At 39.7% G+C, this 27918-nt stretch overlaps 1 protein-coding gene across 6 annotated transcripts in view; it reads left to right on the forward strand.

The window, feature by feature from the left end:
- Positions 1-27462, forward strand: part of tp53i11b (tumor protein p53 inducible protein 11b) — a 67210-nt gene extending 39748 nt beyond the window's left edge. For all 6 annotated transcript variants that reach the window (XM_084123753.1, XM_084123755.1, XM_084123751.1 and 3 more), the window contains 5 exons: positions 20141-20199; positions 22423-22471; positions 22559-22655; positions 24055-24156; positions 25377-27462. In XM_084123753.1, the coding sequence (XP_083979879.1) occupies positions 20141-20199; positions 22423-22471; positions 22559-22655; positions 24055-24156; positions 25377-25510 (441 nt within the window). In that variant the 3' untranslated portion in view covers positions 25511-27462. The remainder of the gene's footprint in view (positions 1-20140; positions 20200-22422; positions 22472-22558; positions 22656-24054; positions 24157-25376) is intronic.
- The last annotated feature ends 456 nt before the right edge of the window (positions 27463-27918 follow it).

Genomic DNA, 27918 nt, shown 5'->3' on the forward strand with positions numbered 1-27918 from the left:
ATCTTACGGTCTAAGGTTGAGTAAAATATAATACATGGCTATGTCAAATGAAATTATTATGTCAAAGGACCTGTTGTTGATGTAAGTGACATGCATGATTTAAAGCAGATGTATAAACCGTTTACTAAAGAAAACATCTGTCATCATGACTCACTTAAAATAGTCTTTGCACTACAGCAGCAAAACTAAATTATGTGTCATGATTAAGATTTTATTTTACCTGTAATGTTTGACACAGCCCCCCCTCCCATTTTAATGTTTAAAATATCCATTTGCCATAAGGGCAAAAATATATATTATTTATCACCATTATATTTTTACATATACATTAAGTTTTTTTTAAAGGGGTCATGAATTTTTGACATTTAAGAGGTGATGGTGCTATTAGAACATTCAATAAGTTTCAGAGCTCAGAACATCTTTGTTACTCCAAAAACAGCTCTCTTTTTTTTCATTTGTTTTTGAAGCTGGCAATATGACCCGTTTCCGACCAAATATATCATCACATGACTTCCTGGAAAAGCTCAGCACTGTAAGTTTTAATGCGATGGGAGTAGATTAAATATAATATCATATGCAAAGTTACCCAATCACAGCAATGGGCTTTTATTTTCAAGACCCGTCTATTTAATCAGTGTTCAAATCAAAGGGATAAAAACAGGGTATAAAATTGCTTTTATTTATAAATGATAACAGTTTTTAATGCAAAAATACCTCAGGAAACATTAAAAAAAAAAAAAAAAAAAAAAGCCATTTATGAACCCCTTTAAAGGGGTCATGACATAAGAAATCAAATTTGCCTTGATCTTTTGACATACAAGACACCATTGTACCATTAAAACATCCTGCAAGTTTCATAGCTTAAAAATTCCTCGTCCTTATCCATCTTATTTTTCAACTGTTTTCTGTAAATGTGCGAGACTTCCGATTTATTAGGCGCTCTGACGAGAAGAATATATCAAACTGCAGTAAACTGTAAAACTGTTTGCGCTACAAATCAGCGTGTGTATAATTCAGACAATACATTAGAATAATATGGTAAAATGGCCCCTTAAAAACTTATCTTTTCATACAGAGAGTCAGAATGAAGTTTGAAAATAATCTTATTTCCATATATATATATATATATATATATATATATATATATATATATATATATTAGTTTTTTTGTGCAAAAAACTTTATTAACTTTATAGGTAAACCTGAAGGAACATATTAAAATAATAAAAAATATAAAATCCATGTCATGACTCCTTTAAATACTATGTTTGACCTCACTGTTATATTATCTGATAAAAATGTCATATATATCAAATGTTCAATCATCTGATCACTGCTATTACTATAAAGCATGTAAAGCTTGTTAATGTACCATTTGTTCTTGTTTTGCTGGTACTTGTACACGAAGAGCTTTTTCCATTGAAATTAGATCTGCACTTGGTGCACAACATGCAGTAATCCAGCATCTCATGGGTGATATGAAAAATGTAAACATTGATATACTTCCATGATTTATATATATATAGTATATAAATATAGTATATAAGTGCTCATGTTCACAAATATGATGCTTGTACCCATTCCTGAGGCGGTTTGTCCTCGCTCATGAGAATTGTTTATCGGGTTTGTGAGAGAGGAAGATGGACCTATTCACAACTAAAAATAAATGAAGGAAGCTCTCCATTTTACTTTTCACTCAGTCCTTAAGCTGTACACCCACAGGAAAGTGATGCGGTGAAACGGCTGTTGTTTCCTCCATGAGCAGGAGGTTTGAGTTTCCTGTGTATAGAGTGAAGGGTCTTGGTTTTGCAAGGCGTTCGAGTTACTCAGAGCTGTGGTATGGGCCCTATCCTGCACTTCCCCTTTCAGCACATCTGATTCAGCTCTGTGGTGATTTCACTAATATAGGGTCTTTTGTAGGATTTAACAGAGTCATTCATCAGTATTAAACACTTTGGCTATTCAGTATAATTTGTAAAGACTAATGAAATTAAATGATTTAGGCATCTAACAAGCTCCCATTTGCAGAGATTGCAATGAAAGATCTTCTGGTTTGCACAACTGGGTCCAGTTTGAGGAGGGGACTTTAAAAATGTAGCTTGCCAGTAACAAGCTACTCATGATTTTAATTAAACTTCAGTCAAGGTATCTTTGTGAAAATAAAAAAAAGTAGCTAACTACTTTGAAGGTGCAGTGTATTTTTAAGTGAGCAGATAGGCCGTATATATTAATCAGAGCAGTATTTCTCTGACTAGGAATAGGAATTTAAATGAATGAATTTCGATAAGTAAACAACTCCGGGTTCCCAGGCTGCTTGAAAGCACTTGAATTTCAGACACATGGATCCAAGGACTAGAAAGTATGTGAAAACAAGGTCCTTGAAAGTGGTTGACTTAAATTTTGTTCGAGTAGCATGATGCTATTACAAAAATGCGCCTTTATGTGTTGCCAAAGCCAGAATGAAAAATTGGTTAATATTGAATGACGAATGTAACTTAAAATGTGATGACAATTTGAAAGGGGCTCATTTGGCCTACTTAAGTCTTCAGTGTCACAAGATTATATTATTGTAATTTCTTATTATTATCAATTTTATTCGTGCTGCTTAATATTTTCCGGAAAACGTGATCTTTTTTTTTTTAAGGATTCTTTGATGAATAGAAAGTCCAAAATAACAGCATTTACATGAAATGGGAATCTTTTGCAACAATGTAAATGTCTTTACTCTCACTTTTGATCAATTTAATGCATCATTATTGCATAAAAGTATTAATTTCTTAAAAAACTTTAGAAAAGTTGTGTATATATGAAAAAAGAGGAACATTAAAAGGGATATTTTGAGCCAAAAATGTTGTCATTATTTACTCACCTTCATGTTGTTTCATGATGAATGATGTATGATAAAAGAAGAATGTTTCAACCTTTTTTGCCCATACAATGAAAATCAATGGTGTCCAGAACAACATTGGATGCCATGGGCTTTCATTGTGTGAAAAAAAATCTAAATATCTTTCTATCTTTTGTTGTACGTAAGTAAGTCATACAGGTTTGGAATGACGTGGATGGATAAATTATGACAAAAGTTTCAGTTTTGGGTGAACTATCCCTTTACTGGAGAGCTTGCTTTGTTGTAAATGTGCATTTACACCACTGTTTGTCGGAGATTACAGGTCACGAAAGCACTCCCTAACACTGTGGGTCACATCCTACAAATGACAGATTAACTGTAGAATTTCTGTTGCTTTCCTTTCCCTGTATTGCAAATGTTTTCCTCACGCATGTGCCGTTGTTTGATGAAGGATGAAGGATGAAGGAGCAGGCGGTCACACAGAGCAGATTAAAAACAGCATTGTTTATTTCTTCCTGTTCCTGCCTTCCCTCTGCCTCTGTTCGCTGGCCTGTGCCACACTATCCTGCATGATTATTCCTGCTAAATGCGTCTCACGCTCATGATTCAGGTCTGCTTCCTGGAGTAGGGAATGTTCCTGTGAAAACCACGCATGCTAGAATGACTGTACAGATGCATGATTCAGTAATGTCACAGAAGCCAGACAGAGGCCAAACCCTCATTCAAACAGATGCACATGTCAGAACACATGCGCAATCACATGATACACACAGCACTGTTTTTATTTATGCATAGCCTTTTAGTGTAAATGGCCCGTGAAGTATCCAAATGGAAGTTGCTTTTGTATCAGCAGTTGTTTTGACAGCCGAGCCAGTGTAAAGATGTGGTAATAATCCCACTGATCCCTCCATTTCATTTTGCAATGTTTGATATCCTCAAAAGCACAATATATGTTTATATATCTTCCACACAAGTCGACCTGGGCTTTGGTCATAGCGCTCATGAGATCACTCTCATTGCTACGCCTGGCTTTTATCTTCTGCTCGACTCTGACCTGCAGTAGCCTCTAATTAGGATGTTGATACTCGCTGAGAATTTCTTGCGGAGGCCAAAGCGGTCAGCAAATTGAAAATATTTGCGCTGTTTTCAGAGCTCAGAAAGGTCTTGGCTTCTCGCACTGCTTGAATAAGATGGCCATCACAGAACCAACCACCAGATGAAATGCAATTTGCAGTTAGGCTGTTGGGAAAGCACGTGTTACAGCCTGAAATCTTTACTGCTGTGAATCTTAATGAAATATGACAGCTATAAAATTAAAACTCGATTGGATTTAAATTGAATCTAGTCTTATCATCACTACGGTTGTACATCTCTGACCTGCAAGCAGAAGTTTCTACTTAGTGATGCATCTTCTTTGTAATCATTGTAAATTGCAGATACATTTTATTTTATTTATTGCCATAACCTAGTTGTCTGGAATTTTTCCTGGTGAGCTCATCAACAATAATAACATGCACCAAAATACAATAAACACATATAAATACAAAGAATGAGAAAAAAAAAACATGCATACATAAAGTATATATCCCATCAAAATACAGATGCATTAATACTGTACCAGAGGAATTAAGAGCATGAACAATCCTGCAATAAGTGCCGCTAAAAAAACGCTTTTCTCTGCAAACGTGAGACATAAATGTCATCAATGGTGGAAAGACCACGACCTATAATTTGAGGCAGACCGCACTATATAACTGCTCTGACTTCTCTGCTGAACTGTGGAGCTGCCGATCCACACTGTAATTAAGAAAGTCAGCACACTTTCTTTCACAGATCGATTAAAGTTGAACATACTGACTTTACTGTAGATACAGCAGAATTTTTAAGGTGTCAACTCATTAATGGGATTTTTAATAATGCTTCTTAGGTTATCATCCCACTTTAACAATTTAGAAATGGTGGTTCGGCATGTCAACACATTCTCATTCCTAACTTGTCACGTATTGATGCTTGCTCAATACGCCGTCACTTTTTAACACGGGGTACCCCTTTAGAGTCCTTTTTCGACGTGCAGGATGCTCCATTGCTTTCAATTAGAAACCTTTGGTGTCATACACAGGTGCAATGGGCATGGGACTTTTATCCTCATGAATGGAGGTATAATTGTGCCATTATGACATATATGTTGGGGTGTGATTTTCAATTTAACCAGCCAGCATAATTTTCTTTACATTTTCTTTGACTTTTTTTATTTACACTATTTTGAGCACATAACCCTACCCCTAAACCATTTGTGTATCATCTAAAAAAGGATACAAGTTCCACTCTGTTCATATGGCTTCAGAAGACTTGGAATGCAACACAAGTTGTTTGTAACACTTTTATACTGTTTTTTGGTCAGTTTTTGCATTAAATAGCCATGACTTTACTTAATTGCCTGTTAAGCATTGTATGAGAGGGGTTAGAGTGCTCTAAAATCTATTTATAAATATTTCAAAAATAATTTCCTCTTTTACAAATGCAAAGAATTGAATGCATCTTGATCTATTATGTACCGCCACAGAGGACTGCAACACATCGCCATTTGGACTTCTTTTGGTACCGCTTTTGACTTTGAAAAAGTCTGTTATGTTTTTTCTTTATAACTGTACTTTTTATATTTTTAAGAAATGCTTATGGGTAGGTTTCGAGGTAGGAGTGGGATTAGCGGCTCAAAATATCTTTTTAATGCTGTATTGTCAAGCTCAAAACCAAGAAAACATGAATACATGAAGTAATCTTATTTATGTCCTTTTTTCTTTTGAACAACCCATTTTTCAAGATATGATGCAATCTGATCAAATTATTTGAACAACATCTGACCTTCTGTACAAAGATCAATGATCAGTCTCACAATTTCTGCATTATTTTTGTCAGAATGCAACAAAACAGTTCAGAATCTTCATTTTACTTTTACATTTAACTTTTATTTGCTTTTACATGTTACAAAAGGCCTGTTCACACAAAGAACGATAACTATATTAGCGTCCACACCAGCAGGCGATATCATTCTGTTTATGATAAGCGTTTACGTCGTCTGCTGCTTTAAACTCGTTAAAGAAGGATGGATTCTGATTGGCTGTCAATGTTTTTAATCATTCATCAGTTGGAAAAAATAATTCTGAAAGTGATTCCAACGGTATTGTGTCTCTGTGCCGTCATATTTGGTGTGAACTCTGATATTCTTTTATATTTAGAACATTTTTAGAACTTTATCTTTATTTTTATCATTATAGTTTTCGTCCTTGTATTTGATATTTGCACCCCATTCTATGTTTAGTTACATTATATTTATTCATTGTGTTTTTTAGCTAGGCATTTCTTGTCTTGTCATGCAGAAATCTTATTTTACTCTATGCTCTTTCAGCACTCTTCACACTCTAAACCCGTAAAATAAGTCTGTCTGTCTGCTCTTTGAAAGATATTGTGGTATTGTGTTGTCATTTCATTAACTTGAACAGTCTCTCAGCAGAGGCTGAGTTGAAATACCCGTTGTGTGGCAGTATCGGATGTAATGGAAAAATTCCTATTATTTCTCTTGTTTACTTTGGGTGATATTGGAAGTTGTGGTGATTGTTTAGACAATTCTGGCAGTCACGAAATCTAATTTATTTTCGAGTCATTAGCACATCCCAGTATGAAGGCCAGCAGCATCTTCTGTATCACTGTGGCTGGATCTACAGGGGACCCGCACAACCGCAGCCCTCATATAGTGTGTGTTCTCTCTTTATCTCTGCATGCTTATTTTCCCACCTCTCTGCCTCCATTCTGTCTCTCACGCTCGCTTTCTCTTTCTTATCTCCTTATTGCACTCCTATTCTGTCTTATTTCACAGTGTTTAAGGAAATCCATACAGAGGGGTTCTGGAGGTTTGGCTTTTTATTGACATTAGATGTGTACCCAATGAGAATAAAAGAAACACATCCCACTCATATCCGTCACAGCATTTATAATGTCATCCATGAGTTGAGTTGTGGCTCAAATTAAAATGCTTCTTCCATGCACAAATCAATAGAATAGCAATCCAGCATGTGATTCTGGTTCTACTATCCTCCCATTTCATTGCGTTCTGACATTCATGCTGATTTTGACTCTAATTGTTATGCTGATTATATACACTACTACCCTTCAAAATTTTAGGGTCAGTACGATTTTTTTGTTTGTTTTTTTTGTTGAAAGAAATACATTTTTGATCAAAAGTGACCGTAAACACATTTGTAATTTTACAAAGAAATTCTGTTTAAATCAATGCTGTTATTCTGAACTTTCTATTCATCAAAAACATCCTGAAAAAATGTCTCAAGTTTCCACAGAAAATATTAAGCAGCACAACTGTTTTGAACATTGATAATAATTAGCAATGTTTTCTGATCAGCAAATCAGCATATTAGAATGATTTCTGAAGGATCATGTGACACTGAAGACTGGAGTAATGATGCTGAAAATCTCAGGAATAAATAACATTTAAATAGAAAACGGTTATATAAAATTGCAATAATATTTCACAATATTTCTTTCAAAAACGTTAACAAACCTTTGAATGATAACGTACAGCCTAAATTCAATCTGTTCATCATATAAAGCGATCGAGTCTCTTCAGAAAATTTGGACTAAACCGCTCAATTCACATGGATTAGTTTAACAATCTCGTTATGAACTTTTGAAGCATCAAAGTGGTAGTTGCGTAGCTGTCAATGGAGGGACAGAAATCACTCAGATTTCATTAGAAATATCTTCATTTTTGTTCCGAAGATGAACGAAAGTCTTATTGGTTTGGAACGACATAAGGGTGAGCAATTAATGACAGAATTTTCATTTTTGGGTGAACTATCCCTTTAAATAAAATATTTCCTTAGAAACCAAAATGCTCCTTTAGGAGAAATGAAGGCTCTTATATTTTATGACACTGTTTTAAGCAGCCACAAGGGAATGTGTGATATGCCTCTAATGATAGCCATCCCTACCGCCCTGGTTAAAACCTGTATGCCTTCTATCTTACCGATCATAACATCTATAATCAACTCCACTTCCACTGTTCCTACATCTCTCAAAACTGCTTCTGTCACCCCGATTCTGAAGAAACCTGGTTTGGATCCTAATGACCCAAATAACTATCGCCCCATCTCCAACCTCCCATTCATCACCAAACTTTTGGAACGCACTATAGCGATTCAACTTCAAGCCCACCTGCACAACAATAACCTCTACAAACCTTTTCAGTCTGGTTTTCGCCACAATCGCAGCACTGAAACAGCCCTGGTAAAAATCACAAATGATCTCCTACTTGCAGCTGACAATGGCCTTTTATCCATCCTAATTCATCTCAACCTCAATGCACTTTGACACCATCTCTCATACAATTCTTTTGGAACGTCTGGCTGTCATCGGGATCGCTAACAATGCACTAGTCTGGTTCAGGTCATATCTACATAATAGAAAACGGTTCAATCAGGGAAAAAATGTCACATCAAAATCTACAACAGTCACCCATGGTGTTCCTCAGGGCTCAGTGCTGGGACCACTGCTTTTGATCATCTGTATATTACCTCTCGGCAACATTCTCCGTTCCTTTGGGATCAATTTTCATTGTTATGCCGACGATACACAACTTTATCTCTCCACAAAACACTAACACCTCTCTTCCCCCCTGCGCTCTCACTCCTGTCTGCAAGCTATCAGCAACTGGATGTCAATCAGTCTTCTCAAACTCAATGGAAATAAAAGTGAGGTTCTCCACATTGGTTCAAAGGCCACACTCTCCAAAAGTCACCCGTTTACCATGTCAGTTTGATGGCTCTCCGATTCCCACCTCCTCCCAAGTCAAAAGTGTCGGTGTCATTCTAGACAGTACACTTTCCTTCGGCCCTCACATCAGAAATATCACTCGGACTCCTTACTTTCACCTCCGCAACATCTCTAGACTCTGCCCGTCCCTCTCCCAACACAATACACAGCTCCTTGTTCATGCCCTGATCAAATCCCACATTGACTTCTGCAACGCCCTCCTCATTGGCTCCACAGATAAACTTCTCCATCACCTCCAAATCCACCTTTTTTCAAATGCAGCGCTGCCTTCCCGGGATGCTTTGCGGGCGCGTTAAAGTCGCTTGAAGTCACCCACTGGAATAAAGTGGAGTGCGGTGCGACAGAAGTGTCGCACGGACAAGTGGATCCGTACCGTCACTGTTCCTTACCCGAACAACTACAAAATTCTTCTGCTTACCTTCAAAGCCCTCCATGACCTTGCTCCCTCATACCTCTCAGACCTGCTTCTTCCCTATAATCCTCCTCAAACACTTCGTTCCTCCACGGCTGAAATTTTAACTGTACCATCATTCAGACTTGGCACCATGGCTCTGCCCCACGTCTCTGGATTCCTCTCCCACTTCACATTCGCCGACTGGACTCTCTCCATCAATTCAAATCACAACTTAAAACACATCTGTTTAGATCATCTTATCCTACATAAATTCCATCACTCAAATTTAATTTCCTGGACTTTATGGTTTTTAGCATAAAGATTGTACTTATTATTTTGATTTTACTATTGATATTATTGTTGGGCTTGTATTAATGTCTTGTTTATTTTTTTCTGTAAGGTGTCCTTGGGTGTCTTGAAAGGCGCCAACAAATAAAATGTATTATTATTATTAGTGGTGCTTGCTGAAAGCAAGGCATCACTATTGTTATTGCTCATACTTATTAGTGGTGCTTTTTTGAAAGCATCACTATTGTTATTGCTCATACTTATTATTAGTGGTGCTTTTTTGAAAGCATCACTATTGTTATTGCTCATACTTATTATTCTTCTTATTATTCTGGACAAAGTTTGGCGCGAAACTCGCCCCGCACCGTTTGTCACAGACCCCTGAGTGAGGCGTCAAATCGAGCGGCTCATTGAGGAGAGGTGTGCTATGACTTTTCTAAGCGATCGGGTGTACGATGTTCGCACAGCGGACGAAAAAGCGGCCAAAAAAGTCCCATTGACTTTACATTGGGAGTTCTAAAAATATTTGAATCCCAACCGACGTTTTCACACACACAGACTCCAAAGGGCCTGACACCCCTGCGTCTCTCCCTCTCTCTCTCCCTCAGAGGATTTATATTATCAAGCAACCAATAAGTAATGGCCTAAAATCTTCATAGCCACACCCTAGCAACCAGTTTCAGCACCCTAGCAACCACTAAGAGCTCCCTAGCAACCACCCTAAACCAAAAAAAAACATTTTTTTATTTTTTTTTTATTTTTTAAAGCAATTTTACTCTCATGGCCTTGCAATATCGCTCCATGCTTGTGCCTATTCGGCCATAGGCACGAGGCCGCAGGCCTCGTGCCGTACTGAAGGCACTCGTTATTAAAGATTTTAAGAACTCTATAAAAACTCCATAGTAACCATATTTGACAACTACCAACCACCTAGTAACACCATAGCAACTAACAAAAACACCTTAGCAACCACCCTGAACACCCTAGCAACGTCTAGAAATGCTCTAGTAACCACAGAAAACTCTAGCAAGCACCCAGAACACCCTAGCAACTGCCTAGCAACCACCCAGAACACCTAGCAACTGCCTAGCAACCACCCAGAACACCTAGCAACTGCCTAGCAACGCTCTAGCATCCACCCAGAACACCTAGCAACTGCCTAGCAACCACCCAGAACACCTAGCAACTGCCTAGCAACACCATAGCATCCACCCAGAATACCATAGCAACTGCCTAGCAACACCATAGCAACCACCCAGAACACCCTAGCAACTGCCTAGCAACGCCCTAGCAACCACCCAGAATACCCAAGCAACTGCCTAGCAACCACCAAGAATACCCTAGCAACCGCCTAGCAACCACCCAGAATACCCTAGCAACCACCTAGCAACACCATAGCAACCACCCAGAATACCCTAGCAACCGCCTAGCAACACCATAGCAACCACCCAGAATACCCTAGCAACTGCCTAGCAACCGCCTAGCAACCACCCAGAATACCCTAGCAACCACCTAGCAACACCATAGCAACCACCCAGAATACCCTAGCCTAGCAACTACCTAGCAACGCCCTAGCAACCATCCAGAATACCCTAGCAACCGCCTAGCAACACCCTAGCAACGCCCTAGCAACAACCCAGAATACCCTAGCAACCGCCTAGCAACACCATAGCAACCACCCAGAACACCCTAGCAACTGCCTAGCAACGCCCTAGCAACCACCAAGAATACCCTAGCAACCGCCTAGCAACCACCCAGAATATCCTAGCAACTGCCTAGCAACGCCCTAGCAACCACCCAGAATACCCAGCAACCGCCTAGCAACACCATAGCAACCACCCAGAACACCCTAGCAACTGCCTAGCAACGCCGTAGCAACCACCCAGAATACCCTAGCACCCGCCTAGCAACACCATAGCAACCACCCAGAACACCCTAGCAACTGCCTAACAACGCCCTAGCAACCACCAATAATACCCTAGCAACCGCCTAGCAACCACCCAGAATACCCTAGCAACCACCTAGCAATACCATAACAACCACCCAGAATACCCTAGCATCCGCCTAGCAACACCATAGCAACCACCCAGAATACCCTAGCAACGCCATAGCAACCACCCAGAATACCCTAGCAACCGCCTAGCAACACCATAGCAACCAGCCAGAACACCCTAGCAACCACCTAGCAAAGCCCTAGCAATCACACAGAACACCCTAGCAACACCCTAGCAACCACCTGAACAACATGATTAAGCCATATCTCAGCACCAGAACATCGTACAGACATGTTTGTTGGCTCGTATGCAATCATGTACCACACTCTAGCAACCGAGTGGCGAGTTTTGCCACTGCAAGCACCACTTCACATTTTCTTCAGGAAATGTACATTCTAGTTCTTATTATTATTATTATTCTGGACAAAGTTTGGCGCGAAACTCGCCCCGCATCGTTTGTCACAGACCCCTGAGTGAAGTGTCAAATCGACCGGCTCATTGAGGAGAGGTGTGCTATGACTTTTCTAAGCGATCGGGTGTACGATGTTCGCACAGCGGACGAAAAAGCGGCCAAAAAAGTCCCCATTGACTTTACATTGGGCATTCTAAAAAAATTCAAATCCCAACCGACGTTTTCACACACACACCACTCCAAAGGGCCTGACACCCCTGCATCTCTCCCTCTCTCTCTCCCTCAGAGGATTTATATTATCAAGCAGCCAATAAGTAATGGCCTAAAATCTTCATAGCCACACCCTAGCAACCAGTTTCAGCACCCTAGCAACCACTAAGAGCTCCCTAGCAACCACCCTAAACCAAAAAAAAACATTTTTTTACATTTTTTTTATTTTTTAAAGCAATTTTACTCTCGTGGCCTTGCGATATCGCTCCATGCTTGTGCCTATTCGGCCATAGGCACGAGGCCGCAGGCCTCGTGCCGTACTGAAGGCACTCGTTATTAAAGATTTTAAGAACTCTATAAAAACTCCATAGTAACCATATTTGACAACTACCAACCACCTAGTAACACCATAGCAACTAACAAAAACACCTTAGCAACCACCCTGAACACCCTAGCAACGTCTAGAAATGCTCTAGTAACCACAAAAATCTCTAGCAAGCACCCAGAACACCCTAGCAACTGCCTAGCAACCACCTAGAACACCTAGCAACTGCCTAGCAACCACCCAGAACACCTAGCAACCACCCAGAACACCCTAGCAACTGCCTAGCAATGCCCTAGTATCCACCCAGAATACCATAGCAACTGCCTAGCAACACCATAGCAACCACCCAGAACACCCTAGCAACCACCTAGCAACGCCCTAGCAACCACCAAGAATACCCTAGCAACTGCCTAGCAACCACCCAGAACACCTTAGCAACTGCCTAGCAACCACCCAGAACACCTTAGCAACTGCCTAGCAACACCATAGCAACCACCCAGAACACCCTAGCAACCACCTGGCAACAGCATCTTGCTAAAAACATGCTGGCAACATGCTAATCAAGCTAGCATCATGCTAGCAACATGCTAATCAAGTTAGCATCATGCTAGCAACATGCTAATCGAGCTAGCAACATGCTAATCATGCTAGCATTATGCTAACAACATGCTAATAAAGCTAGCATCATGCTAACAACATGCTAATCAAGCTAGCATAATGCTGGCAACATGCTAATCAAGCTAGCATCATGCTAGCATCATGCTAATCAAGCTAGCATCATGCTAGCAACATGCTAATCAAGCTAGCATAATGCTAAAAACATGCTAATCATGTTAGCATCTAGCTAAAAACATGCTAGCAACATGCTAATCATGCTAGCATCTTGTTAAAAGCATGCTAGCAACATGCTAATCATGCTAGCATCATCCAACCAACATGCTAATCATGCTAACAACATGCTAATCCTGCTAGCATCATTCTAACAGCATGTTAATCATAGTAAATCATGCTGGAATGTAGTAAATCGTAATAAATCATCTTAGAAACATGGTAAATCGTGGTAAATAATGCTAAAATGTGGTATATCATGGTATCACAACATGTTAATTGTGTTAGCATCTGCCCAGTGGTGAATTTTGCCACTGCAAGCACCACTTCACATTTTCTTCAGGAAATGTACATTCTAGTTATTAGTGGTGCTTTTTTAAAAGCATCACTATTGTTATTGCTCATACTTATTATTATTCTTCTTCTTTTTATTATTCTGGACAAAGTTTGGCGCGAAACTCGCCCCGCACCGTTTGTCACAGACCCCTGAGTGAGGCGTCAAATCGAGCAGCTCATTGAGGAGAGGTGTGCTATGACTTTTCTAAGCGATCGGGTGTACGATGTTCGCACAGCGGACGAAAAAGCGGCCAAAAAAGTCCCATTGACTTTACATTGGGAGTTCTAAAAATATTTGAATCCCAACCGACGTTTTCACACACACACCACTCCAAAGGGCCTGACACCCCTGCGTCTCTCCCTCTCTCTCTCCCTCAGAGGATTTATATTATCAAGCAGCCAATAAGTTATGGCCCAAAATCTTCATAGCCACACCCTAGCAACCAGTTTCAGCACCCTAGCAACCACTAAGAGCTCCCTAGCAACCACCCTAAACCAAAAAAAAACATTTTTTTATTTTTTTAATATTTTTTAAAGCAATTTTACTCTCGTGGCCTTGCGATATCGCTCCATGCTTGTGCCTATTCGGCCATAGGCACGAGGCCACAGGCCGAGTGCCGTACAGAAGGCACTCGTTATTAAAGATTTTAAGAACTCTATAAAAACTCCATAGTAACCATATTTGACAACTACCAACCACCTAGTAACACCATAGCAACTAACAAAAACACCTTAGCAACCACCCTGAACACCCTAGCAACGTCTAGAAATGCTCTAGTAACCACAAAAAACTCTAGCAAGCACCCAGAACACCCTAGCAACTGCCTAGCAACCACCTAGAACACCTAGCAACTGCCTAGCAACCACCCAGAACACCTAGCAACCAACCAGAACACCCTAGCAACTGCCTAGCAATGCCCTAGTATCCACCCAGAATACCATAGCAACTGCCTAGCAACACCATAGCAACCACCCAGAACACCCTAGCAACCACCTAGCAACGCCCTAGCAACCACCAAGAATACCCTAGCAACTGCCTAGCAACCACCAAGAATACCCTAGCAACTGCCTAGCAACCACCCAGAACACCTTAGCAACTGCCTAGCAACACTATAGCAACCACCCAGAACACCCTAGCAACCACCTGGCAACAGCATCTAGCTAAAAACATGCTGGCAACATGCTAATCAAGCTAGCATCATGCTAGCAACATGCTAATCATGCTAACATTATGCTACCAACATGCTAATAAAGCTAGCATCATGCTAACAACATGCTAATCAAGCTAGCATAATGCTAGCATCATGCTAATCAAGCTAGCATCATGCTAACAACATGCTAATCATGCTAGCAACATGCTAATCAAGCTAGCATAATGCTAATCAAGCTAGCATCATGCTAGCAACATGCTAATAATGCTAGCATTAGGCTACCAACATGCTAATAAAGCTAGCATCATGCTAACAACATGCTAATCAAGCTAGCATAATGCTAGCATAATGCTAGACTTCAGGAGAAACACCCCAGCACTCCCCCCTCTCACCATCATGAACAGCACTGTGGAAGCAGTGGAGTCATTCAGGTTCCTGGGCTCTACCATCTCTCAGGACCTGAAGTGGGCAAATCACATTGACTCCATTGTGAAAAAGGCCCAGCAGAGACTGTACTTCCTTCGCCAGCTGAAGAAGTTCAATCTGCCACAGGAGCTGCTGATCCAGTTCTACTCAGCCATCATTGAGTCTGTTTTAAGCACTTCCATCACTGTCTGGTTTGGTTCAGCTTCCAAATTGGACATCAGGAGACTGCAGCGGACAGTCCGGACTGCAGAGAGGATTATTGGTGCCCCCCTGCCAACCCTCCAGGACCTGTACTCTTCCAGAGTGAGGAAGAGAGCAGGTAAAATCATCACAGACTCCACTCACCCTGGACACCACCTGTTTGAACTGTTACCGTCAGGACGGCGACACAGATCACTGGCCACAAGAACATCCAGGCACAGGAACAGTTTCTTTCCACAGGCCATTTCCCTTCTGAACACTTAACATGCCCCCAAGGCATATGCCTGTAAGTGCAATACTCCCACTGTCTAGTGCAATATTCTCTAACTCAGGTGATATTTATATCTATATTATTCATATTACTCAAAATACTGTAAATATGTTTATAATCTGTAACATGCGCTAGACTCCCACTGTCTGGTGCAATATTCTCTAACTCAGGTGATATTTATATTTATATTATTCATACTACTCAAAATACTGTAAATATGTTCATAATCTGTAAATGTTTATTCGGACTAAACCCAACTGTGACCCTACTTTTTTACTTTTATACAATTTTTATTTATTTTTTATATATTTTTATTCTTAGAATTTGTATTACTATGTTTCTTGTTGTATTTGTATTTGTATATGTGCACTGGAAGCTTCAGTACCAAGAAAAATTCCTTGTGGGTGCAAGCACACTTGGCAATAAAGCTCTTTCTGATTCTGATTCTGATTCTAATCAAGCTAGCATCATGCTAGCAACATGCTAATCATGCTAGCATTATGCTAGCAACATGCTAATCAAGCTAGCATCATGCTAGCAACATGCTAATCATGCTAGCAACATGCTAATCATGTTAGCATCTAGCTAAAAACATGCTAGCAACATGCTAATCATGCTAGCATCTTGTTAAAAGCATGCTAGCAACATGCTAATCATGTTAGCATCTAGCTAAAAACATGCTAGCAACATGCTAATCATGCTAGCATCTTGTTAAAAGCATGCTAGCAACATGCTAATCATGCTAGCATCATCCAACCAACATGCTAATCATGCTAACAACATGCTAATCCTGCTAGCATCATTCTAACAACATGTTAATCATAGTAAATCATGCTGGAATATGTTAAATCGTAATAAATCATCTTAGAAACATGGTAAATTGTGGTAAATAATGCTAAAATATGGTATATCATGGTATCACAACATGTCAATTGTGTTAGCATCTGCCCAGTGGCGAATTTTGCCACTGCAAGCACCACTTCACATTTTCTTCAGGAAATGTACATTCTAGTTCTTATTCTTTTTATTATTATTCCGGACAAAAGTTTGGCGCGTAATGCGCCCCGCACCATTTGTCACAGACCCCTGAGTGAGGTGTCAAATCGACCGGCTCATTGAGGAGAGGTGTGCTATGACTTTTATAAGCGATCGGGGGGGCGGTGCTCGCCCCAGGGGCGAAAAAGCGGCCCAAAAAGTCCCATTGACTTAACATTGCGACGAACTTTGAGCACTCGTAGCTCTGAGCGAGGATTTCGGAGAAACGTGTGATTTGCCACATTTGAAGAGGCTGACAGGCTCTGTAAGAACATACCTCACAATGGGGTAAAAGTTGCACCCCTGGGGGGCAGGAGCGTCCCAAAGTTTCCCATTGACTTACTATGGTGAAGGACGGCCCATGAAATGGGCCGTCCTACACATTGCATAGGGATATTGTATTGAACGTAGCTCTGGATCACAGTGTCAGACAGACAAGGGGGCGGGCTCATTTTACTCAGACGACCAATCAGTCTCTAAGGATCATTGTGAAGCTATCAAGCCACGCCCTAGCAACCATTTAGAGCACCTTAGCAACAAGTCCCATAGACTTCAATTGAAAGAGATCAAAGGGATATCTCTGGACTGAATTGTCATAGAAACATGGGGGTGGTCTCAGTTGACTCGGGGCAGCAAACAGCCAATCATGAATCACCTCAACACTTCCTAGCCTCTCCCTAGCAACCATTGTCGAGCACCTTAGCAACCAAAATCCTAGAGGGATATCTTCCATTCTGAATGACACAGAGGCATGGGAGTTGGTTTAGATCATTCATAGTGACAAGAAGCCTTTGCAGTTTCATCATTGGCAGCTGCCAAGCAACTCCATAGCAACCAAACAGAGTACCCTAGCAACCATTTTGCAAGACCTATTTCTCTGCATAAGAACATCATAAAGAGATGGGGTTAAGACAAGTTTGACTCAGGGCAGCAAACAGCCATTCATGAGACACCACAACACTTGCTAGCCCCGCCCTAGTAACCATTGTCAAGCACCTTAGCAACCAAAATCCATAGAGGGATATCTTTCATTCTGAATGTCACAGAGGAATGGGAGTTGGTTTATATCATTCATACTGACAAGCAGCCTTTAGAGTTTCATGATTGGCAGCTGCCAAGCCACTCCCTAGCAACCAAACAAAGTACCTTAGCAACCATTTTGCAAGACCTATTTCTCTGCATCAGAACATCGTATAGAGATGGGGGTTGTATCTTTTGACTCATGCTAGCAAAGAGGAATTCCAACATGCTACACATGCTAGCTGTGAATAGCTACATGCTAATAGCAATTAGTAAGTGCTAAATCATGCCAAGAAAATGCTAAGAACTCCAATAGTAATCATCTGTGACAACTACCAACCACTTAGTAACACCATAGTAACCACCCATAATACCTTAGCAACCGCCCTGAACACCCTAGCAACTGCCTAGCAACTCCCTAGCAACCACCCAAAATACCCTACCAACCACCTAGCAACACCATAGCAACCACCCATAACACCCTAGCAACTGCCTAGCAACGCCCTAGCAACCACCCAGAATACCCTAGCAACCGCCTAGCAACACCATAACAACCACCCAGAACACCCTAGCAACTGCCTAGCAACGCCCTAGCAACCACCCAAAATACCCTAGCAACTGCCTAACAACCACCCAGAACACCCTAGCAACCGCCTAGCAACACCATAGCAACCACCCAGAACACCCTAGCAACCGCCTAGCAACCACCCAGAATACCCTAGCAACCGCCTAGCAAAGCCCTAGCAACACCCCAGAATACCCTAGCAACCGCCTAGCAACACCATAGCAACCACCCAGAATACCCTAACAACTGCCTAGCAACGCCCTAGCAACCACCCAGAATACCCTAGCAACCACCTAGCAACACCATAGCAACCACTAAGAATACCCTAGCAACTGCCTAGCAACGCCCTAGCAACCACCCAAAATACCCTAGCAACTGCCTAACAACCACCCAGAACACCCTAGCAACCGCCTAGCAACACCATAGCAACCACCCAGAACACCCTAGCAACCGCCTAGCAACCACCCAGAACACCCTAGCAACCGCCTAGCAACACCATAACAACCACCCAGAACACCCTAGCAACTGCCTAGCAACGCCCTAGCAACCACCCAAAATACCCTAGCAACTGCCTAACAACCACCCAGAACACCCTAGCAACACCATAGCAACCACCCAGAACACCCTAGCAACCGCCTAGCAAAGCCCTAGCAACACCCCAGAATACCCTAGCAACCGCCTAGCAACACCATAGCAACCACCCAGAATACCCTAACAACTGCCTAGCAACGCCCTAGCAACCACCCAGAATACCCTAGCAACCACCTAGCAACACCATAGCAACCACCCAGAACACCCTAGCAACCGCCTAGCAATGCCCTAGCAACCACCCAGAATACCCTAGCAACCGCCTAGCAACACCATAGCAACCACCCAGAATACCCTAGCAACCGCCTAGCAATGCCCTAGCAACCACCCAGAATACCCTAGCAACCGCCTAGCAACACCATAGCAACCACCCAGAATACCCTAGCAACCGCCTAGCAACGCCCTAGCAACCACCCAGAATACCCTAGCAACCACCCAGAATACCCTAGCAACCACCTAGCAACACCATAGCAACCACCCAGAATACCCTAGCAACCGCATAGCAACTCCATAGCAACTACCCAGAACACCCTAGCAACTGCCTAGCAACGCCCTTGCAACCACCCAGAATACCCTAGCAACCGCCTAGCTACACCATAGCAACCACCCAGAACACCCTAGCAACCACCTAGCAAAGCCCTAGCAACCACAAAGAACACCCTAGCAACCACCTGAACAACATGAATAAGCCATATCTCAGCACCAGAACATCGTACAGACATGTTTGTTGGCTTGTATGCAATCATGTACCACACTCTAGCAACCGAGTGGCGAGTACTGCCACTGCAAGCACCACTTCACATTTTCTTCAGGGAATGTACATTCTAGTTATTATTATTATTGTTATTATTATAGAAGAGGCTCACCTTTTGAAAAGGTGATTAAACAAAGGAGGAGTTTGCCAACACTTTGATTCCCTTGTAGTGTTGCCATCTTTGTTTAACAGCTATGGAGAAGTAGGTGGCTGCATTGAACGGCAGCCATAAACCTGAAAATGTGTGAATCTCTGGAAATCATCAGAGACTTTGTGTGGGTGGCTGCATTTGCAATTGGGTTTCATGCTAAATATATTGTGTTATTAATCCACCCATTCACCGGTGGCCACCAGACGTCAAAGTTGACAACAGGTTTCTTCACTTTAATTAAAGATGCTTTAATGATTCGCTCCACACCACTGTGGATAACTCACCATGCACTATTAATTCATCATGCTTCAGACTGATTTAGTTGTTTTTGTTCATCCAAAGTGAATTTAGATGGGACGTTTCTGCTTGCAAATGACTCTTCTGCTGGATGTGACAATTTGTTATTATTCTGAGTGTCGCGTTTTTCTCCCTCGTGTCTATATCTCTCTCCCCGCACCTTTCTTTATTCCTCACTTCAATTCCTCCTCTTCTCTCTCAGATCAGTCAGATGCTGGGGAATGAGATCAAGTTTGCGGTTCGAGAGCCTGTGGGACTGAGGTAAGACAACATCCCTGTGCTGTTCTGCCACTCTCTCTGCACTCTCATTCACCTCATTTATAACATTCTGCCTTGGGTCAACAGTGCAGAAAATAGCAGGCTTTTAATTAAAGCACAGTTATTTTGACAGGCCACAGCTGAACCAGCTGAACCCTGAACCTGATAATTGTACAAATTCAGGTTCTGTTTCAGTAATGTGTAGCGTTTTGTCTGTCTTTGGACACTAATGCAAATGATTTATGCAAAAAGAATCCCCTGCAATATTATTAGCTCCTAATTTATGTGCATGAGCTTTGTCATTTGTGAAGTCTCCATACCTCAGTTTGAATTTCACACCATTCAGTGACATAACATATTTCTGGAATGGATTCAGTGTCTGAGACCACTAGTGAAAATGCTGCTATTTTTATTTTATTTTATGATAATTTGTACTATTGTCTGTAAAAACAAAAGTTTATGTTCTGTTCATGTTATTTATTTATTTAGTTCCCTAAAAATAGGGTAGAATCTAAAATGTCTTATTCATTTATCTGACCTTCTGTAAAAAGTGTCATATATTCAAAGTTACAAATGTATTTATTAGGGCTGTGAAACGATTAATCGCGATTAATCGCATCCAAAATAAAAGTTTGTGTTCACATAATATATGTGTGTGTACTGTGCATAATTATTTTGTATATATATAAATACACACACATGCATGTATATATTTAAGATTTTTTTTTTATTTATACATAAAATATTTATATTTATATATAATACAAATTATATATACAGTATATTTAAGCAAATATTTCTTAAATATATACATGCATGTGTGTGTATTTATATATACAAAATAATTATGCACAGTACACACTCATATATTATGTGAACACAAACTTTTATTTTGGATGCGATTAATCACGATTAATCATTTCACAGCCCTAGTATTTATTTGATTAGTTACCTAAAATAGGGTACAATCTAAAATATTTCTTATTAACTCTTTCCCCCGGCTTTCCGTGTTTTCACTGTTATAAGGTAGAGGGCGCTATTACGCATCTTCTGAAAGAATACAGAATCTCCTGATCAAAACACAGGTGAAGAACAAGCAATAGCATAAGCAGATGCATATGTAAAATAATGCGATCATCAACATTAAACACCATATAAATAAAACATGCCTAATGTTAACGAATGAAATATCGACCCAGGATGAGCTACAGGACTGTGAAGCAGTTCCCCATTCAGAATCCCATTCAGACGTAGTCTTTGACAAAAACTTGATTTTCTCAGCTTTTTGCTCAAAATGTTGTTTTTAATTTATTTTATGAAACTTTCAAGCCACATTCAAGTATTACTAAAAAAAAGAAAGCATGAAGCTAGAATAAAACTTTTTTGTGTTTAAAAACAGAGGCTCTATTCTTTCTTTTGATGTAGCCTATGTATATTGCATGTTCAGATATTCATATTCAAAATATTCTGGGGGCCATGAAACTTCAACATCAAACATAAAAAATTCTGGCTCTGGCTTGCAACTTTTTTCAAAAACACTGGCGGGTTTTTTATATTAAAGGGGTTACAATATGATAAATCACTTTTGCCTTGATCATTTGACGTATAAGAGATCTTTGTACCATTAAAACACCCTGCAAGTTTTATAGCTTAAAACGTCGTCATTATAAATAAAACATTTGCATATGACTGCCTCCAGAGCAAGACATCGACGAATACTTATGCATCATCGCACCATAGGCCCCGCCCACTGGTGTTCAGTCGCTTAACGGCTGACACTTGCTAACACTGGATGTGAGCGTCACATCAATAATCCCAGATGCTGTCTACACTGATACAGTACACTGATGCACGTTCAGTTTCTGACACTCCACACAAAGGACAGTCGGAAGAGTGAAAAACGTTTGCTTTGAGGCGTCCAGTTTAAACAGCTGGTTTGTGTCTCTGTTCAGACTTCAGAAGGATCCCAGCAGCAGAAACAAGTGGATGGTTTATTTTAATGGCGTCATGATGACATCCTTTTATTATACAGCAGCCATAGTCTAAATCAAAGTTTCTTTCAGTTTCCTTCCAGGTTTAAATGCAGTTTTGAATCCTAGATATTTGGTCTCAGGCTTTTAAATCCCTCTTTACAGCATTGCTAAACTGCCCATGGCATTTTAAAATAGAGAATACGCAATCAAAGTTTGCTGTTTTCTCCACTGACTCTGTTTTTTCTTTCTCAAGGTTATGGATTCTCTTCTCTGCTGTGGTTTTCACGGTCATGGCCCTTATGGTGAGTTTCAGTACCCGAAGCTCCATAAGTTCTCAGGAGCATTGCTTTCTTACTATCTTCAAGTGGTTTTGTGTGTGTGATTTATAGGCCCTAGCCTTCCCCAACCAGCTGTATGAGGTTGTATTTGACCAGGAGCAAACAGCCACCAGTGTCTCTATACGTCTCTATGGAGGGGCCATTCTCAGTAAGTCATATTCATGTCATTCTGTCATTTTTAATAACGCAGCATTACCTAACAATCTCTCACAGCCTTAGTTAGACGCTGTCATGTGGTCAGTGCATCTATTGATGGGCCGTAAACAGACTCTTAGGAAATATTTTTGTGTTTTAATGGCCAGTCAGCCAGTGGATTGTGAAGAGAAGCGAGAAGGAAACGTTCCCTGCAGGGCTGCACGCTCTCCGCTGCTCATTCATGTAATTGCACATTAAATCAAACTCTTTCTGGCCCACTGCAGACAACAAATTTGCACAGATTAGCAGTGCAATTATTCCCCTCTCTACCTGCTTCCTTTTCACATCTTTCCCTCAAAAATTAAATAGATGAGACATGTTTTTAATATTACTCATCTAATCCTCCTGGTAATTGCGAAGTCTGTCAGTACATGACGGCCACTGTTCTTTGGTATCTCAAGGTGTACAGGAAAGATTTTCCATCCATCCATCCATCCATCCATCCATTTTTTCTGTTTTTGTCTGCCATTTCTAAAATTTACTTCTATTACTCAGTGGTTTAAACTTAGAAAATTAACTAAACATGACTCAACATGACAGAGACTTGCTACTGCTCATACACAAAATGCTGCTTTGAGCAAGTAAGACATGCTACCGCTGTACGATAGCATACATGAATTACCCATAGCAAATCTATACAGGTGGAGCTGGGGAAGGTGGAGGGTTTCTGAAACCCTGAACACTGACCAAGTATCTGAAAGATGAGCAGAATTGGCTGCTGATACAGCAGGATACATCAGCTGTGCCCTATAGAGAACGGCGTGATTGCAAGCAGATTGCCTACGCCATCTAGAGTTTCATGACAGAACTTTGTTTATTTATATTATATTTTATAGAACTGTGAAGCGAACACATTTCGTCTAAATGATGTTGTGGCTTCTAAAACAAAAACTAAAGTTTGGAGTCAGTAGGATTTTTTTGAATGTTTTGACAGAAGTCTCTTCTGCTCACCAAGGCTGCATTTATTTGAGCAAAAACAGTAAAATTTACTTTAAAATTGTGAAATATTATTTAAATTTAAAGTGACTATTTTCTATTTAAATATATTTAAAAATGTAATTTATTCATGTGATGCAAGTCTTTAGTGTCACATGATCCTTATTATAAATGTTGAAAACATTTGTGCTGCTTAGTATTTTTGTGGAAACCATGATAATCTTGCTTTGATGAATAGCAAGTTCAAGAGGAACTGGATTTATTTGAAATAGAAATCTTTTGTAACATTATAAATGTCACTTTTGATAAATGTAATGCATATTCTTACTGGGTAAAAGTATTAATTTCTTTAAAAAAAAATCTTACTGATCCAAACTTTTGAACAGTAGTGTATATGTTTGCCCTCTTTTTGTCAGGCCTCTCTCTGATCATGTGGAATGGCTTGTACACTGCTGAGAAGGTTATCATCCAGTGGACATTACTTAGCGAGGCCTGCTACTTCGCCATCCAGTTTTTAGGTTTGTATCAATGAGAACTAGAGTCTTGTGCATGCTGTATTTTATTTAGTCAGCCCTGTAATGTCGTGATGGCACTGCCCTCTAGTGGTTGTGGTCTCTCAATGGATTCAATCAAATACAGTACATACATTGGAGATTGTAATGTACACTGTCTGTGGTGTTTTACACATATAGTTGATTGATATATATATATATATATATATATATATATATAAACATTTTGCCAAATAAATAAATAAATGGCCCTGAAAAATGTATATTAAAATTGTTTTATTTATCTGTTTTTTAATCTTGCTTTATAAATTATATTAATAAACTCAACATTTTTTTATTTATTTTATTAACAGTGTAACATGTCTTCCTCCAATCCAGCTTTTTATCTCTTACCAGTTCTTCTGAGTGAAGTTTTCGTTTATTGGAGTCTCCTGAGTTTTATGCACACCAGATACAGCATATTAAAATTGCCCTCCAATGTCGTTTTTATTACACACAGTAAAAGTAATTGTTTTGAGATGCCTGATGTATCCAGTTACACTGATATAGAAAAAAAGAGAACAGAGTAACTGTTCAAAAACAGAAAACACTGATATGTTTCAATGGACAAGGTGAAATAGGTTAAGGGTCGGGGTCATTATACAAATATACTGCCACAACTGACCAATCAGAATCAAGGATTCCAGAGAACTACATGGCATTTCAAAAGATTAGGGTCAATAGTTTTTTTTTATTTATTTTTTTAGAAATTGATATAGAAAGGAAGACAATTATAATCTTACAAAAATTGTTTAAAAAATATTTAGTTCTTTTGAACTTTCTATGAAAAACTGTATTAAACATTGATAATAAAACATTATTGAGCAGTATTTGACATATTAGAATGATTTCTGAAGGATCATGTGACACTGAAGACTGGAGTAATGATGCTGAAAATTCAGCTTTGCATCACAGGAATAAATTACATTTTAAAATATATTCAAATAGGAAACAGTTATTTTAAATTGTAAAAAATATATTTTACAATATTACAGTTTTTTCTGTATTTCGATCAAGTAAATGCAGCCCTGGTGAGCATAAGAGACTTCTTTCAAAAACATTGAAATATCTTACCTAATAATATCTTAAGTCTAATTAGTCATTGTGATATTTATATTCCTTTACCATGTGTTTCCTCAAAACTATCTTGATATTTGGATCATGAATGTGTTCGTACTCTGTTACAGTGACCTCCGTCACTCTGATGGAACTGGGCTTCCTGCCAAACACTGCCATCCTCCTCCTCCTCAGTCGCATATTCTTCCTCACTGTCACGCTGTCCTACTACTACCATCTGGGACGCCGGCCCAAGAAGATCTGAGAGCCCCGCACACACCATTACCACACACACACACACACCTGGTGACGGTCCGCTGGGCTGGAGTTTCCATCTGAAGCTTTGAACAGTGACACAGTCAAACAACATCAACCTGTTCATCTGGCGTTGAGCCTCACTGCACCCAGGCCTTTGTTTTAATTTCAACTTACACACAACACAGGAGTTTGCCTTTACAGAGCAAACTTCTTTTTTTTTTTTCTATGGGAAATGCTCACAATCTGGTCAAATGAATTCCATTTTTATTTCTGACACACTGTAGCCCTCCTCATTCAGCGTTTATCACGTGAAGTATTGCACACCGTAGCCAAGCTGGAAATGCTGGCGTAACTGTCTGTAGCTTTGTCATCAACGAAACTGTCAATCATTTCATGTAATAATGCCAATGACTTTGAGCTTGTAGTCATGTGACGTGCGTGAGGGTGGCTAGTAAACACTAGAATGTGTGTTTTCCGTGCAGGTCATTCAGTATTTGAGCGGTAAAAACATTGTTACTGGTTGGTGTATCTGTGTCCGATGTGTCACTGAACCAGGAACAACTTACTCTGCGTGGGAATGATATGATCCTTATGGATGACAGACACAAGTTAGTTTGATTGGTTAGCTAGTTGGTGCATTGATCTAAAAAAAAAAAAAACCCTGTAGTTGCACTGTTTCAGGAACTTTTTCATTTTCTTCATTTTTCTTACTGTCATGTTCGTTTTTTCGAAGATTTTGAAGTGCATATGAACAAGAAAGGCCTTTTTCTTTTAGTAGTAATGCCACAGAATATGGTTTTGTAGCACAATGGCATGTTTCATTAATTTAAACAAGCAATGTAGCAGTATTTTCCCTCACGTCTCCCTAATATTGCCTTATTATGCTAAACTGCACAAGCGTTCCACACGTCGGCACTGCCAGTTGTTTGTATTCCTCAAAAGAACTATATTCTGTACAAATATAATTTCTTGTTGATTTGCAGTTTTCCAGTTGCTTATTTATTGGCCTGCCCAGACGTCTTTGCATACAGTAGGTTAGGTTTGTGAAATCACTTGCATGTTTATTGTCTGAGTCATTGTGCGAGTTCTGCTGAGACAAACTGCAAAATCAAAATGAGGCGTGTGTGTGTAATTACATGTTTGCTGCCTTGTGTGTATTTGCTATTATTTGTGTCCATTAGTTACAACGGTGACATCTTCCGCTAAAAGCATAATAGAATTGGAAGCATTTTATAACTTTTAGAGCATAACTTGGATATTGGGAAAAATGTTGATTGGATAGGAAGCAATATTTTTTAGCAAGAATCTACACAGGAAATTTCTGTTAAATGTTGAGTGCCATGCTTGTTGGTCGTTTCCACACTGTATATGATAGAGCTTCAGTGGAGTTTGTTTGAGTACAGTATGTGGACTAAAGTAGCAGTTCCTCTTTCTTAGGTTTAATTAGGTTTTCACATTTAGCTTATACATGGCTCAAAATGGGTAACAAAGAAGTTCAGCTTTTCTCTCACAACCCAGTTTTGATTTAGTCTCTTCGTTGTCTTTACTTGCGAACAGGTTCATAGCTCAAATCTCCTCTTACTGTCCTGAGAATATAATGTCTTTGACGCAGAACCAAACTAATCCTAGCTAGTAGTTCAGAATAGGCACGGCTGTTACTGTGTGTTCTGTTCCTCTCATTAAAATGCAAGCTCTCGCTAAATATGATGACGGCAAATGGCAAACATGAATCATTTGGTTATTCACGTCTCCAGATGAGAATTGTGTTGCCATGCTATTAGAAGTAAATATCCAGTAAGCTGCGAGTGGCTTCAGCTGTCTGACGAACGGTATACATAATGCCTCTGAAGGGATGTTAATGTACTTTTAAAATGTGTGTGTAAATATTTTATTGAAAAATGTTATTGTTATGGAACTGCATCGTTATCTTTTTGGAATAAAGAAACTGTACGTTTATTACATCTGTCACTCAAGGTCTTTTGTTGTTGCTGGATAATGATCTTCCACTTCACTCTAGCTTTAGCTTTTTTATTGCCATACACAACTGAAATCTTGAACTATTACCAAAAGAAAAAGAGACCTACTATGGTCTCAATTAGGTATTTGCTGAATTAAAAAGGTTATTTGTAATGACCTTAGCACTTTGTAACATATTAAAATGATTCCAGGAACTGTATTTTGTAGCTTTTCCTAGACTTTGTACCACCTTGAGAACTTGTATTAGTACCAAAATTTCCTCTACAACTATATACATTTTGATTAGTGTTATATCTATTATTAAGTGGCATTTAAATTTTTGAGAAAATGCTCCAGAAACTTTAAAGATTATTGAATATGCAATACTAATAATGGCCTTTTATTGTGGCCAGCCTAAGGCACACCTGTGCAATAATCATGCTGTCTAATCAGCATCTT

Source organism: Abramis brama (genome assembly GCF_963993115.1).
Source record: "Abramis brama genome assembly, chromosome: 9".
Lineage (NCBI taxonomy): Eukaryota > Metazoa > Chordata > Actinopteri > Cypriniformes > Leuciscidae > Abramis > Abramis brama.